The 14870-nt window shown below is 45.0% G+C and overlaps 1 protein-coding gene across 1 annotated transcript in view; it reads left to right on the top strand.

Moving 5' to 3' along the window:
• The window catches only part of LOC144107592 (uncharacterized), a 29571-nt gene extending 17551 nt beyond the window's left edge, over positions 1-12020 (top strand). The window contains exons 10-14 of the mRNA XM_077640679.1: positions 2406-2477; positions 3398-3497; positions 6092-6250; positions 6355-6380; positions 11493-12020. Of these exons, the coding sequence (XP_077496805.1) occupies positions 2406-2477; positions 3398-3497; positions 6092-6250; positions 6355-6380; positions 11493-11675 (540 nt within the window). The 3' untranslated portion in view covers positions 11676-12020. The remainder of the gene's footprint in view (positions 1-2405; positions 2478-3397; positions 3498-6091; positions 6251-6354; positions 6381-11492) is intronic.
• Positions 12021-14870: the final 2850 nt, after the last annotated feature.

The raw sequence follows: 14870 nt of genomic DNA, 5'->3' as shown, positions 1-14870 counted from the left end.
TGGTTGATCCAAGTTTTGCTACGATGATACGAATTTTTAAAATGTGCTGCGCAAAAGTCAATTAACATCGTTACAGTTCAGAATGATACAATTTCTCAAGCCGCGGCGGACGATAAAAACTCTCAAACCACTGGGCACCTGCCATGACTGCTTGTCAGTATTGAGGAGGATAAAAGAGGTCCAAACGAGCCTTATGGACATATTCAGCCAAAAGTAACCCAGGCAAAAAACACCCGACTGCCAAGCAGTGCTTGCACTTATCTTGGACTACAGGCTTCGCCGCACTGCTCAAGTGGCTCATGATGGCAAGGCAAACATTTGCGCCTTTGCATTGCACTAAGGTCTTGCACACATTGAGTTAAAGAGGCCTTTTCTTTTAACGTTAGTGCGAGGAAAATCTGACGTCAACAAAGTACCAAAGAGGAAGCGTGCCAACATGGCAAAAGAGCTGAGTGCCATTGTCAGTGCTCTGCACCATTATCTGTCAGCAGGGCATAGCCATGAGGAATGCACGGTTTTGCGCAGCGTCTTGCATATTACTCAGCAGCGTTGCGAGAAAAATGTTCTAAATGAACATAATACAATCGTGCCAAATAAGTAAGGTTTTATCTTTTTCATTTTCATAATAGATTTGTCTTGTTTTGAATCATACGAATTCAGGGTGACACGAGTATTTCGCAAGTTCCCATGGCATTTATATCGTCGAGATTCTACACCTGAAGGAGTCTTGCTAATGCTGTGCTTACCCCATGTTGTGGTTCATGTTGGTTCTTTGTTGTGGCGACAAGTGGCATATCTAGTTTTAAGCATTCATATTGCATCTGTGTTCATTGTCCTTTATAGTATGTTTGTCCTTCTTACCGAAGCCTTGCTTGCATGTTCAGTGCAGTGAATGTGTCGAACCATTCAGTCACTGACGTTGTTAATGATGGCTATGGCGTCGTAAGTAATTCATAGGCATCAACTGAGTCACGTGTTGCTTTTATCTTGTTGTGTACAGGCAAAGTCAGACCGCAATCTGTGCGGCTAACCAAATACCCATGCACATTCATTGTGCTATCTACGGTGTATGCCACTACCTTTGCCCTCCACTTTCATTGTGAACAAGAGGCCCATGGGCTCGGAACATTCATTCCAATTTATTTTATTTTGTTCGGCATGTGTCTGCTTATCGCTGTTGTGCTTCCGCCCAGACAGGTTTCCCTCGCACTCAAATGTATTGTCGTTATTGCTGCTTTCTTTCTGCCAGCTTCTCTACCACCTGCTTTTGTTGCCGCTCTTGTTGCCGTCTACATTCAAACCACACTGCATTCTGCAAGCATTATTTTCCTCGGACTTTGCAATGGCTGGTTACAAGCAGCAGGTCCAGTAGCCAGAAGAATTATGTTCCGCATACTCTAGAGGTATATCCGCACAACAATCTTCCATTTGTTTAGCAGATTTTGCCTGGCCGTTGCTTGAGCGCAAAAATGTGTTGGTAGTTCCCGCGTCAGGACAGTCGTGAGCTTGGTTCTTGGTATAACTTATTTTCAGGTCAAATCCTGTTTGTTGAAGCTAAATCTATGAAATTTTCACTGCTCTTGCATGACATGACCTTCTCAAAGTATTGTCTTTACGGTAAAGTTAGGGAAACAATAACCAAAATGTTGTGCAGCCACAAATTCTTGGGTTTTGAAGGTTTGAATCTGGTTGCCCAGTGTAGTGGCCACTAGTTACTATAGTTGTTGAAGGAACTACCACTTTGAGGAATGAGGAAAAACTTTCCTTGAAGAAAGCAAGGAAGCGAGGTTCATGACATCAGTCGTAACCCTGCATGGGGGATGGACACTCGCGTTATCCATTCAGCCCAGTTCATTGTGGCATGTTAGCCTTGTCTGAGGTTTCTTCGGCTGTGCACACAACCAACTTTATCATGAATGTAAACGTTAGGTGAGTCAGTCAGATATGCTGCAGCGACTGGTGGCGCAGCAGAAAACAGCAGACGTGAGACAACGCACATGGGCACTCCATATGTCCTCTTCATGTCTTGTCATTTTCCACTGTGGCTGCTGCCATCGAATCAGCGTATTGCTTTTCGAATGTGAATTTTATGTGAATATTACACTTCACAAGCTGCAGTTAGCCCGGCAGCAGTTTTTTTTTTTTATATGAAGTTTGAGCAAGAAGATTCTAAGCACAGTCTGGAAAGGATAAGGCAAGCACTGTCTCCCTCTTCATGTTGTCCTGTTCACATATGTTTTCTTCATTTCTATATAATTTACCGACTGCACCACTTTCGTGTTCAGTTGCATCTAGTTATTGCCAAAATTATCGAATCAAGCAAATCACTGTGTTTTGTTGGTTGCAGGCTTGATATAGCCTGCTTGACCCTCTCTTCTTTCTTTCTGTCTTCTTTGTTTCTTTAGCAGGTCGTAAGAGACCTGGGTGGTGTGGTCGCAACTGCGGTGTCGGCTTGCACACACCTCGTCACCGACAAGGTGGGTGCAACTATACGACTTTTGTCAGTGTTTCCTTGCCATACTCTCTGCATAGCTGGAAGGCAGGCACATACGTGTGCTCGGGTTTTTCTTTGACCTGCGCAAGCTCTCAGCTTTCTTTTATTTTTATTTTTTTGTTAACATTTTAATTCTTCTTGACCTTTTAATCTTTTGTCTTCTTACCTAGTGAAGCACAGGCAAGTACATGGAAACACTCACTCTTTGATACTACAACAAAGCAGTAGGGTGGAAGAGTGTGTGTGTGCGTGTGTGTGTGTGTGTGTGCGCGTGCGAGTGTGTGTGCGCGTACGAGTGTGTGTGCGCGTACGAGTGTGTGTGCGCGTACGAGTGTGTGTGCGCGTACGAGTGTGTGCGAGTGTGTGTGTGCGCGTGCAAGTGTGTGTGTGTGTGTGCGAGTGTGTGCGTGTGTGTGTGTGTGCGCGTGCGCATGGAACGGATGATTGTTAGATTGAAATGTCGAAACGGGCAGCTCAGCAAGTTTGTCTGTCACCATTTGTTGTGTGCGGAAAACTGTTTAGGCGGCTGTTCAGGTAGTGATCTTCTATTCGGAAAATTTTCTTTTTCGAGGAATTTTTGGGACAAAATTTGGCAAGAAAGGAATTTTTATGGGTTTTCAAGGAATGTTAAAGCCAAAATTCTCTTTTTTTTTTCCCCCGTTTTTTAAATTGCTGGACTTTCCAAACGGTTAAGGGGAAGGTGGGGCTAGAAATAAAAATTTTTAGCCCACCTACTCGAAGGAATTTTCAGCTAAAGCGTGGAACATTACTGCTTGTAGTATGAGCCGTTGTATTGCACGACGCACTGGGTGTGACTCACTGCATTATTTTACATGCCTTACATGCCTTCTGGTCCATGACATTTTCTTTGTCGCAATCTTTTTCTTCATGCCGGTGGTGCAGTTCCGAAGGACTGTGAAGTCATTATGCTGCATCGGCAGAGGAACACCAATCATCGATGTGTCGTGGATTCGGAAGTGCCGCGAATCGAAGGCCTTTGTCGGTCAGTTGGAGATACTTTTTTCCAGCCTTTATTTTCTTTTTCACCTCCTTTCTCTCTGTTCAGTTTCCACAGCAAAAATTTGCATGCTGGAAACTCCACTGTCTGTAATAACATAATAGCACTAGAAAACACTGTCATGTTTATACACAAGCATTTTGTTGTGTGATGTTCACATTACCGTAAAAACCGGACTATAGGTCGGACCGGAATATAGGTCGACCCCCTAACTAACCAATTCTAAAAATGAAAAAGATCTTTTTCAATGGGAAAAGTACCGAAAGACATCCTTACTTTGAAACAAATGCGACTCGAGAGGTTGCACAATGGTAACAGTATTTAATTTCATTTAAATGCTGCTTGTATGTACACCCGGCAAATTTTTTAACAATATCGCGCACCAATCGGCCCGCGTGTTTGTTTCTGGCACAGACAAGTACGGCGCCGTAGAGCAAAGCCCTCCTCTTCATGAATCGCCGCAACCAGGATGGCGAGCCTTTGAATTGCGCCCTCGTGAGTCTAGAGGCACGCGCGATCTCTGCCGCTTTCACGCGGATGCATTCGGCAGTCACAGGCAGCGATCTTGCTCGCAGCGCAACATTTCCTTCCTATTCTCGATACACTATGGTCTGCCCACGAAATGATGTTTTATTCTGGTTGCTGCAAGTTGTAATACGCAGCTTCTGCCTCCGCCAGTACTGAATGCTCTTTTCGGATACTCCAAATTCGCGCTGTGCCGCCAGGTTCCCGTGAGCTTCCTCGTACTCAATCGTGTTTTTCTTGAAGGCGACGGTAAATTTCCGTTAGCTTCCGCTTTGCATCTACTGAAACGCAAAATGGCGGCACTGCTGCTGATGGCGATGGTGATGGAGGCTGTTGACTTCAGCCAATGACCGGTATATAAGACGGGGTCGACTTTTCACCATGGTTTTTTGAAAAAAAGTTCAACCTATATTCCGGTTTTTACGGTAGTTACTTTTGTCATGCAGTGCTTGCTAAGCAGCATGCACAGCAAGTCAGTGCAGCTTGGGGTGAAATTGGCACTTGCCAGATCACTCCACTCCAGCTGCCCTAATGTGTGCTTTTAGCTTGCACCCTTCTAGCATTCGCTCTTTCTTAAATGTGCAGTTGGGGCTTTTTTAAGGCAAACGCAGTTGTCACACAGGATGCATCTGTAGTATCCAGCTTTGCTGGGCTTTGCAAAGTGTAAGCTGGCATCCCAGCTGGCAGATAGTGTCTCTTTTTTTGCTGATTCATTCTTCAGTGGCTGAATCAGCACTTGGGCCTTGTTCTCAAAGCTTTCCTGACTCAGAGTACAGATAAGTGCCCCACTGTGGTGCATAGCATTTTATGCAGATCAGCATGTTGTTGCTGGTGTGTCGTTATTATCGTTATTGTTATTATTTACTGCAATCTGCTTGCTGCATTGACTTGCATGCTCAGTTTCTTGGTTAATCACCCGAGTTGAGAAGGGAATGTTCTCGTAGGTATTCTCGGCAGGCTGCATTAATTCTCTCTCGTGGTGCCTTGGGCATATTCCTTTAAAACCACTGGGTTCCTGTTCTAAGTTGACCAGTAGACCTCTCCCTCTGTGATATGCGCACGTGGGATTAACATGGTAGGTAAAGCCTATGGCAGTTCGAAACCTGGTGCAGCAGGTGAGAAGTGAGAAAAAAGGCAACAGCGAAAATTATATTGTGGCACATGCCAGGTTGCACGAGAGGAACAAAATGGCCATTTTGAGCTACCACGCTGTCCCCCCCCCCCCCCCCCCCCCCCCCCCCTTGGAGAAATACGTTCAGCCTTGCCCTGCTAACAGCTATCCGTCCTGGTCAGCTGAGTTGGCAGAGAAACTGTGCCAGTTTTGCGGCAGTTTGCAGCTTGGGCCTGTGGCCAGGACTAATATTCCTTCGTACTCATAATTTAGGCTGCAAAACTCTGAGCATTCTTCATTCTGACCGAGCCACCGTAGAGGCATTCATGGTGCAAGGAAAGGCAGCTGTTTTGACTGTTTGGAAGAAACATTACTCCACTCTCTTCATCTGTCACTGTGCACTCAATGACGCAACGACTTCAGTCAATGTGTACAGGAATTTCAGCATGTCGCTGGTCTCCAACCTTAAGTTTCATGTGTTGTTGTATGGTTTGTGTCGGCAGCTTGCACGCTGAAAGTGATGCCTCTTCACATCACATCCGAGAATAGAAGGTTAACTAAAATTCTTAATCAAAGTGAAGACAGTGCAGCGAGCTATGGAATGGGAATGTTAAGGGTGCCATTAAGGGTTGGTGTTGAGAGATCAGTGGTGGGTTAGGGAATTAACACATGTCAGTGATATCCGTGCAGAAATCAGCGAAAATGAATGCACACAGAAGGGACATGTATATGTGGGAAGCAAATCAGCAATGGTTCATTGGAGCAGAAGGAAAATATAGCGAGGGTTGACAGTCTGGCAGATAATTGAGACGCGGAATTATGTCGTCGTAGGGTGACCGCTGCTAGCAGAGAGAGGACAGGCCTTTGTTCTGCAGTGGATGCAAGTGCAGCGATGACGATGATGGTGGTGAACTGCTATGGCACCTCTGTTTCATGCCTGCAGATCACGCGGCATTTCTGCTGCGCGATAAGAAGGCCGAGAAGTCTCTTAACTTCAGCCTCTCGGAGACTCTGGCGCAGGCAGCGGCGCATGGTGGCGTGCTTCGCGGCTGGAATATCCATGCCACCGCACGTGTCCAGCCTCCGCCTCGTGACATGAAAGGTATTTTCAAACTTGGCAGCATGGCCTCGTTGCAAGCAGATGCTGTGTATTCTCTGCCTTTGGTGGCCTGTTTCTGAGTGGTCCACTTTGTCTCTTGCTTTCAGAAATAGTGACTTGTGCTGGCGGCAAGGTGAGCAACCTTTTCCTCCTTCGTTTCCTTCTGCATGCTCTATCATGGAAGAGATTAAGAATTTCAACCACAGCTTTTATTCTGGCTGTGTTTGCTTGCATAATGGACCTTTTTCTACTACAAGATTACGGAATGGAAATATGCATAATTAGAGGAAAACCATTTATAAATTGTGTAGCAAGCAAAGGTAAATTTATGTGGTGATACATGTTGAATAATGTCTTGTGCATCATTCCAAAGCAAACACATGTTACGAAAAAATTTGGTGTCTCTACCCATTTGAACTTTACTCCTAGAGGCTTAGTGTTAGCACCACATGAGCAGCTGGTTTCACTAAGGCTTGCAGCAGTGCCATGTCTCGCCACCAGTGAAAGCACTATCCGGCAATACTGCCACCTTTAGCTTCGTGTTGGTGTATTGGTTCAGTAGATTATGGCAAGCTTTCAGTGGTCTTTCTGCTCCCTGCGCAAGCATTCGGGGAACACTTTCAGTGCATGGTTTGTAATATTCCAACATTGAACCTCATATCCAGCGCTGTAACTAAGTCCCTGGTTGCAACACAGTCGTTCAGGCAGCCGAGGCAGGTTCTCTTTCCGTACTGCAAGAAAACGGGCTATTTCAGGGTTGTGTGCATAAGGAATTCCTTCGCCGGTGAACTGAAAAGCTTTGCTTTAGTGCCTCGCGTCATACTGTACCCAAAAGAGCCCTTCTTTTAATGAAATAAAGAATAAAAAACTAACTTAAACGGCTTACAAAGAAAAAAACCTTTTGATTGGCAAGCTTCAATACTCTTAACTAAAATTCGCAACAGTATTGAATGTACCCGGTCAAAAAATAAGTAAACAAAAACATCTAGTATGTTTTGTGTGTTACTATGTCAGCTGCGAGTTCTGGAACTCTCTTAGTTTAACTTTCCAAGCAGTCGGGAAAAAAAAGAAAAACAAATCGCCTGTGCTAAGCACTTTCGCCTACTGCGCAGTGAAGTGCCAAGGTCGGTCCAGAGCCATCTTGGAGAAAACTCCATCCGCTACCCTGCTGGTGGCACGGATTGCTCAGAACATGCCCGATACCTTGAGAGGCTTAAAACAGCAAATCTCCACGGCAACAGCGGAAACGAAAGTTAGACTGGCGCGTGATTTCTGTCCGAACTGGAATTGGATGGATGGTCGTCAATTTAGAAAAACTTGTCACTGGCACCTACACAGTGAAGTGTCAATGCTATGGAATTGCGAAAACACAGCTGTTGCTGAGCAGCATTGGCACAAAACAGGAACGCCACCGTACAGCAGGATAGCTGTGATTGCCGTGCGTTGACAGGTTTCTCTAGAAGTTTAAAAATGCTCCCTTCATGTGGCTGGGGAAAAAACTGTGTCCAGCACAGGATAGGTTTACTTCTCCATAAGCAGTCTGAATCGCACATATTGGGCCATTTTACACAATCGTTCAAATTACAGAATTTGAATAGGTGTGGTAAAGAAAGGCAGATAAGGAGGCTACCAAAAAGGGTTCAGTTTAAGTTGAGGACAGCGCAGCAAGCTATGGAAAGAAAAATGATAGCTATAACATTAAGCGACAGGAAGAGGGCAGAGCGGTTCAGGGATTAAACACTGGCTAATGACATCCTAGTCAATATCAAGAGGAAGAAATGGGCTTGGGCAAGGCATGTAATGTGAAGGCAAGATAACTGCTGGTTCTTAGGGTTAAGACTGTATTCCAAGGGGAGGGAAGTGTAGCAAGGGGCAACAGAAAGTTATAGGAGACACGGGGGGTTTGCGGCCGGAATATGACCAAAAAATCGACTTATCAAAGTATTTTTTTTCCGAATCTAGACGTTCTGAAGAACCCATACATAAAATATCACACTTGTCTATGAACTATTTATCGACTTATTGCTCTTTAAAGTCATCTGTGTGGCAGTTTTTCTCGCGAGAACAACTCAAAAAATGGTCGAATTCAAACGCTTACCGCGCAAGAACCGTGCCACGGAGCGCTCCCATTTTGGTCTCATTTGAAGCGCGAAGCTCCCGGCTGTCCGTTTTCGGTGGAAAATAGTCTGTGCATCTGGCAACAGCAGCGCAACAAGCGAGTCATCTGTTGCCGAAGCAGTAATGAGATTCAATGCCGGCAAGGAGCATGCCACCAAAGCTATTTAGCAGCAGCTCAGCATAAATTATGGCACTGCAGCTATTGAAAGGTCAGCTGAGAAGGATCGGCGCCGGCTTGCAGCATCCGATGCGAAGCATCTACAAGCAGAAAGGTTCCGCAGCACTATGAAAAGAAAGCACACAACTGAAAAAGACTCTGATTACATGCCTGGTGCATTCTAGAGATGAACCCTTGCAGATTTGTGGGTGTTATTGGGCATAATAAAGTGTCACTGGGTTCTCAAACTTCTTTTCGTGATTTCTCAAAATGGATTTTTTCGCTACACTAACAACCCTTGCCCTTGATATCTTGAGATCTACTGGTCTAATTTTCATGATTTTTCTTGCGTTTGAAAGCTTATGAGATGCTTTGAGCAACCATACTAAAACAGATACATATTTCTATGCATGAATATAAATTACAATCAATTTATCTGGTTCTAGAAAATTGTATTTTCGGACAGGAAATTTCTAAAAGCTGTAACTTTTCTGTTGATTTATCTAAAAATATGCCTACGTTTTTAAAACATGCATGGCTAATAAACTAACCTATACACATATTTCTAAATGCTTAAACGTGCTCATTAGCTTCAGATCTCAAAGTATCTCGAAAGATTTTTGTCTAGGGGCAATAGTTTTTTTACAACTTTGCATTTCCTTAGACAAGTTGAGCTCAACCGCCATTTTTCATCTTGTGTTTTCTTTTACAGTTGAAACAAATTTGCAGCTATCGTTAAACCATATGCATCTCTTGAAAGCAGAGAAAATTAGCTTTCTGGAAGTATCTGAATCATATTTATGAAGCTAACGAGCAAGGTACAGTCGACGTACAAATATCACCAAAACTGCTTTCCGTTCAGTTAGAGTGGGATCGCCACCTTAAGGTTAACAGATTGAATTCCAAGGGAAGGGAAGCGTAGCAGGGGGCGATAGAAAGTTACATAGGCGGTTGAGATTAAGAAGTTTGCGAGGATACGGTGGCCACAGCTGGTAAACGACAGGATTAATTAGAGAGGCAAGGGAGAGGCCTTTGCCATGCAGTGGGCGTAGTCAGGCTGCTGCTGATAACTAAAGATCAAATGAATGCTGAGGACAAGTTGAAGTTGACCTTGTATCGATAGGTTACGGTGTTCCAGTGATGTATAAGGCTGCTTTCATTGAGAATGGAGCTTGTATGAGCTAGAAAACGAAATCCAAGTATCGTTGCTGCCAGCCGTTCTTACACTGCACCACAAATCACACAAAATAACAATCGCACATTCCCCTTCATTATTGACGCCATAAGTTTCAATCAAGTGACAGAAACAATGTTCTGTTTTTATATGCGATTATTTTGACAGTGGGTGCATCTTTTGCAGCAGTTTTTATTACTGAGAACAAAAATTGGATGGAGTTATCCTGGGTGTCCCTCTGACTACCTGTTTTGTGACCATACAGCTATGCATGGCTGACTTGAATATGCTGGCCTGTCTTCTACATTGCTGTTGCTGCCAGTCCTAAAACATGCCACACATCACCTCACTGCATGTTCATTAGACAGGTATTTGCCACAACCAATAATAAAGCATTTCATCAAAAGGTGGACCCTAGTTGAATCGAACTCGCTGAATTTAAACCGCCAGTTTATTCCAACTGGCGCTTAGTTCCTGCCAACATCAAGGAATATTTAAAACTGCCGTCATTAATTTGAACACATCGTCTTTATATTTGAATTACTGAAAGTTCACTGTGTGTAGAAGATGCAAATCCGCAGGTATGCATTAGTACATACAATTTGCTTTCTTTGTTTAATGCCTGTCTTGGTTTTTCAGCATAGTTTGCCAGCTTGGCAGTTGTTTTGGCGCCGCCACTATGCCTTATTTTTTTTTCTCCTCTGTAACTAGGTATCTGCACAAAGTATAACTCCCATTTCATCTGCAAAGGCTACAACAGCACTGCTTTCTGAGAACTGCTTTGCTTATTGTGGGAGTGCATCTGAACTAAGGGTGCTCCTGAGCAGTCTTTCATGTGTTTATAATTTTGTTGTTGGTACTTGCAAGCCTGTTCAGGAGCACCAAGCATCTGCAGCATACTGTTCGCAAGCACTTGGTTACTAGAAAAGAACAGGTGTTTTCTTTTCAGGGGAAGTAAAAAAGTAGGCGGACGATTTAGCATGGTTAAGTCAAAGATGAATTAGGTGCACTAGCACTTTGGTTTTCACTTCGATTTCAGTTCGAGTCCCCATTTTCAAGGTCCTCTGCTTTACATTAATAAATCGCTTGAAGTCCTCGTACTGCTCCTGGCACAGTGGTGCAGCGGTTAAGTGATGCACCACTGCCCTGGGATGGCAGATGCTGACACTGGTGGGGCTTGTGAGACCCAAGTTGCTCTTCTCGAGCAACCTCTCGCAACCAGCCATTAATTTAACTGCCACGGTGGGCAGGTTGTGATGACGTCACAAGGGGATGTGACCTAGGGGCGTAACCTAGGTTTGCTCAAGGTCAAGCAAGCTTCAGACTAAGGTTGCCAAAATTGCGGAGTGTGGTCTCAAGCGCTAATGCACTTTGCATAATTGGCCATTACTGCCTGCCCGCTGTGGCAGGTGAGCCACCTACCAGAGGCTTCAGACAGACAATGGCAAAATATGTGAGGGCAGGCCTTAGTACCAACGCACTACAGTGTTGTAGCACTAAGTAGGCTAGTAGGTGTACCAACATTATGCGAGTGACAGCAAATCTTCATAGATGATTACACCTTTAGACAAAAAATGGGCTGCCACAGACCAACCAAGCAAGCATGCTCATATGCATTGGTTTGTATAGAGCAGTTTTGCCCACAGCAGTTTTAAATGTTCCTATTTACTTTTTACTCAGTCCTTACGTTTCGCATTGCACAGTATTGTGCATCTTGTTGTGTTTATCAAGTCTCCCGTGTCATTGTAGGGTCTCAAAATGAGCTGTTTTTTTTTTTCTTTCTTTCTTAAAACTAGTACCTGGATGCCATGCCAACAAGGTCCACAACATCTGGTAATACCATAATCGTGTCATGTAAAGACGATGCTAAAGCCTGTGCACGTGCAAAGAACAACGGAGTGCCAATAGTCTCTGCAGAGTTTGTGCTCTCGGGACTGTTGCAGTACAAGGTCGATGTCGACACCCACCGTTTGGATTAGTACAGAGTCGTCAGCGCATGAAAAAGGAAGGCGCAGTGAACTACTGTTTTATCATACACCATAGGCTGTGAAACATGGACCCTCATTTTGTAATACTGTAGACTTTAAAAAGCATTTTGCATTTATATTTCTTGTACATATGTACAGACAAGCATATGTGTGCATTTATATTGTTTTAATGGCAAACCAGTCGTTTGTAATGTCACAGCTGTGGATTGTGAACTGGTCCCACCCGTTCTTTTTCACCTCTACTTTTTTCTTGTTTATTTTTTTAAGTAAGGTTTTTATCCCCGAACTTGATTTTACCTTCTATGCACCCAATAAATTTCCTTTTGAAAAAAATGTTAAATTTTGTGATACTTTCATTTGTCAAAAACATGCTTCTAGACTTTCAGCAGCTGCCCAAGCTGCCGTACACTAGGTTCACCTTTATTCGCCAGGAAGCAATGCAGAATCTGAAGGCCCTTGGTTCACTTTCCCGCACCTCCTGAAGAAATTTTATTTTGTAGCGTGAGCTACACTGGCCGAGGTTGAGCAGTTTCGCATGGCTCCTGGAAAGCCGTGCTGCATATGCGCGATTAGTAGTGACATCACATGGCGCACAGCTGGCGCGCCGGAGCCGGCATGCGCATTCCAGAGGAGTGACTTCTTAGCCGGGGCAGATGCACTGGCGCCGGCGCGTGCCCAGCTGTGCGCCTCCGTTGCGTAGTAGTCAAATCTGACGCTGCGCCGGAACCGCCCGCTTGATAGCGCTTCTCTTTTGTGTGCATGCGCAGAGGTATCAGTGTGTGTATAAATACAGTGGGGCATTTGCTGGTGTGGTATAGCCATGGAGAAGGAGAGCGAAATTGCTGCTCAGTGGCAATTGATGCTCAGCATAGCTCACTCTACATATATCCTGGCATAGCCGAGCTAAGCCACTGCTAATTTTTTTCTTTGCTGTAGACGTTGCTATTTTATGGTCTACTGGTGACGTGCAAGAGCATGGTGACGTCACTAAGAGATTTTCGAACCACTGCTGCTTGTCAATTTCGCAGGGTTTTGTTGCTGATGAGCCACATGATGCTTCTACATTAATAACTGCCACGACTCCAGTGTACGTGCCAGCACAGTACTACATTGCACTGGGGTTGTTTTCTTTGTCATGCGTATGCACCCTGCTGAAGGACCGCTGCACGTTTTTGGGGAAGAAAGAATCATGTGCACTCCATATCGGCAGGCCTGCACATTTATTCCACGACCGCAGCATGCACTTGAACTGCTCAACACAAAAAAAGACTAGTTAGCATGTAATTCAGCCAGGAGACCTTCCATACTTTTGCCTTTACATGCAAACGGCCATTTCCATGACAATTTATCAAGTGAGCTTTGCAGAGTGCCTAAGTGGAGCATTTACCTTTAGTGCCACCAGATGCTTGTAATGAGTTGTATTGTGAATGCTAGAACTAGCAGCAATATATTGCAGCTTGAAAACAGGACGTTGCGGCTGCATACATGCAGAGGTGGAACGAAAGGGATATTACGCCTTGCATGTTATCAGAGAAATTTATCCGTCCCTTTTTCCCAGGTTTTATGTATCGACCCTGCACCATTTTAGCATACCCTGCTACTTAAACTGGTATGTTTTGATCATTCTGGATAATGCAATTTGAAGTGAGAAATGAGCAGTGTCAAAAAAATTGGCGACCCTGTGTTTCATTTAACCGCATTCAGAGAACTATCCAGGCTTGCTGCCTGCCTCTTCCCAAAGAGCCAACAATCGCGTACATCTTCGCATGTTTTGCCAGCGCAATGACTGTCATCATCTGGAAGACTTGCAGTGCACAACCTAAAAGCAGCTGCTCTCATCAACCTCGAAGCCAGCCACTTGATCGAAAATACAGCCTTTGGATCTCGAGGTTCAAGGGATAAGATCGAGGGTCATTATAAAAGCTACAAGACCATGGTAAACAATATAACAGCTAATATAACAATATAGCAATATAACATTCCTAATGAGGAAGCTTGGGAGTCTCTCCTTTGAAGCTCAAAACTCGAAGCCATCCGCCTGGCGACCGAGGCCTCGAAGAACCAAGAGGTTCACCACACAGGCCTCTCGTCGCGGAGCCCCCAACTCCCTCCCGGGTCTGCGTACCTGAGCTGGGAAGGTAGGCGTGTCTCCTATATCGGTGGGAAATAAAGTTTTTCTGACTGACTGACTGACTGAACAGCTGGCAGAGCAATGAAAGGTGCTTGCCACTTCTGCGGAAGCCAGTCTAAGCTAGTACTATTAGTGGTTGGCATTCTTCAATAGCCAATCAAGCTTGTCGATGGATCAGTAAGTTTTTTACAGCAAGAGCCGTAATAGCACGAGGCTATATGGGATGCCTGTATGGGAGTCCTCTGGCGCACACCCTTAGAGGACAGCTTACTCTTCACTTCTGTCTTTTTAGAGTGATTGCCCGTGATCTGCCTCTAAGGAGAGGCGTCAAGAGGGAGAAGAGCAGGTCACATGGCCAGGAATGACCTTGCACTGGCGAGTGGTGTGCCTGGCTGTGGGCCTGGCAGAGGAAAAAGCGGAGCTACGCCGCTGGTAACGAGACATCCCGGCCAGCATCCAAGTTGGTGCGCGCCTCTGTTGGACAATAAACTTCGTTCTCTCCCTCTCTGTGCACTGTGCGGGCCGCGAAGCTTTTGTTCCCAGCTTGCAGCCGGGACTGATTTCGTGTTGCGTGCGGCCGGCGACAGGATGCAATCTAGGAAGTGTTGTGCACGGTGAGAGACGCACGACTTATTCATAGCGTTCTGCATCACGGACTGCCCCTCTCACTGCGTCCTTCACGGCACAGCCTCTTTTTCAACAACCAAGCAAACGGCCGATGAGGTAAGAATGGAGCCTGACCGCGCACTTTTATAGGGGTTCAAGTTAAACGATGACGCCTTACGAAAATCCTCCAGGAAAAATCTATGTAATGTGTTTGGTAGCAGCGGAGGTTTGTGTAGTAATTATTTTGTATTTTATGGAGGCAAAACGCTAAGGTGCCCGTGTGCTGTGCGATGTCAGTGCACGTTAAAGATCCCCAGGTGGTCGAAATTATTCCGGAGCCCTCCACTACGGCACCTCTTTCTTCCTTTCTTTCACACTCTCATTTATCCCTTCCCTTACGGCGCGGTTCAGGTGTCCAACGATATATGAGACAGGTACTGCGCCATTTC

This window comes from Amblyomma americanum, chromosome 10 (assembly GCF_052857255.1).
Source record: "Amblyomma americanum isolate KBUSLIRL-KWMA chromosome 10, ASM5285725v1, whole genome shotgun sequence".
NCBI classification, from domain to species: domain Eukaryota; kingdom Metazoa; phylum Arthropoda; class Arachnida; order Ixodida; family Ixodidae; genus Amblyomma; species Amblyomma americanum.
This window is presented reverse-complemented; position numbering and strand designations above follow the sequence as displayed.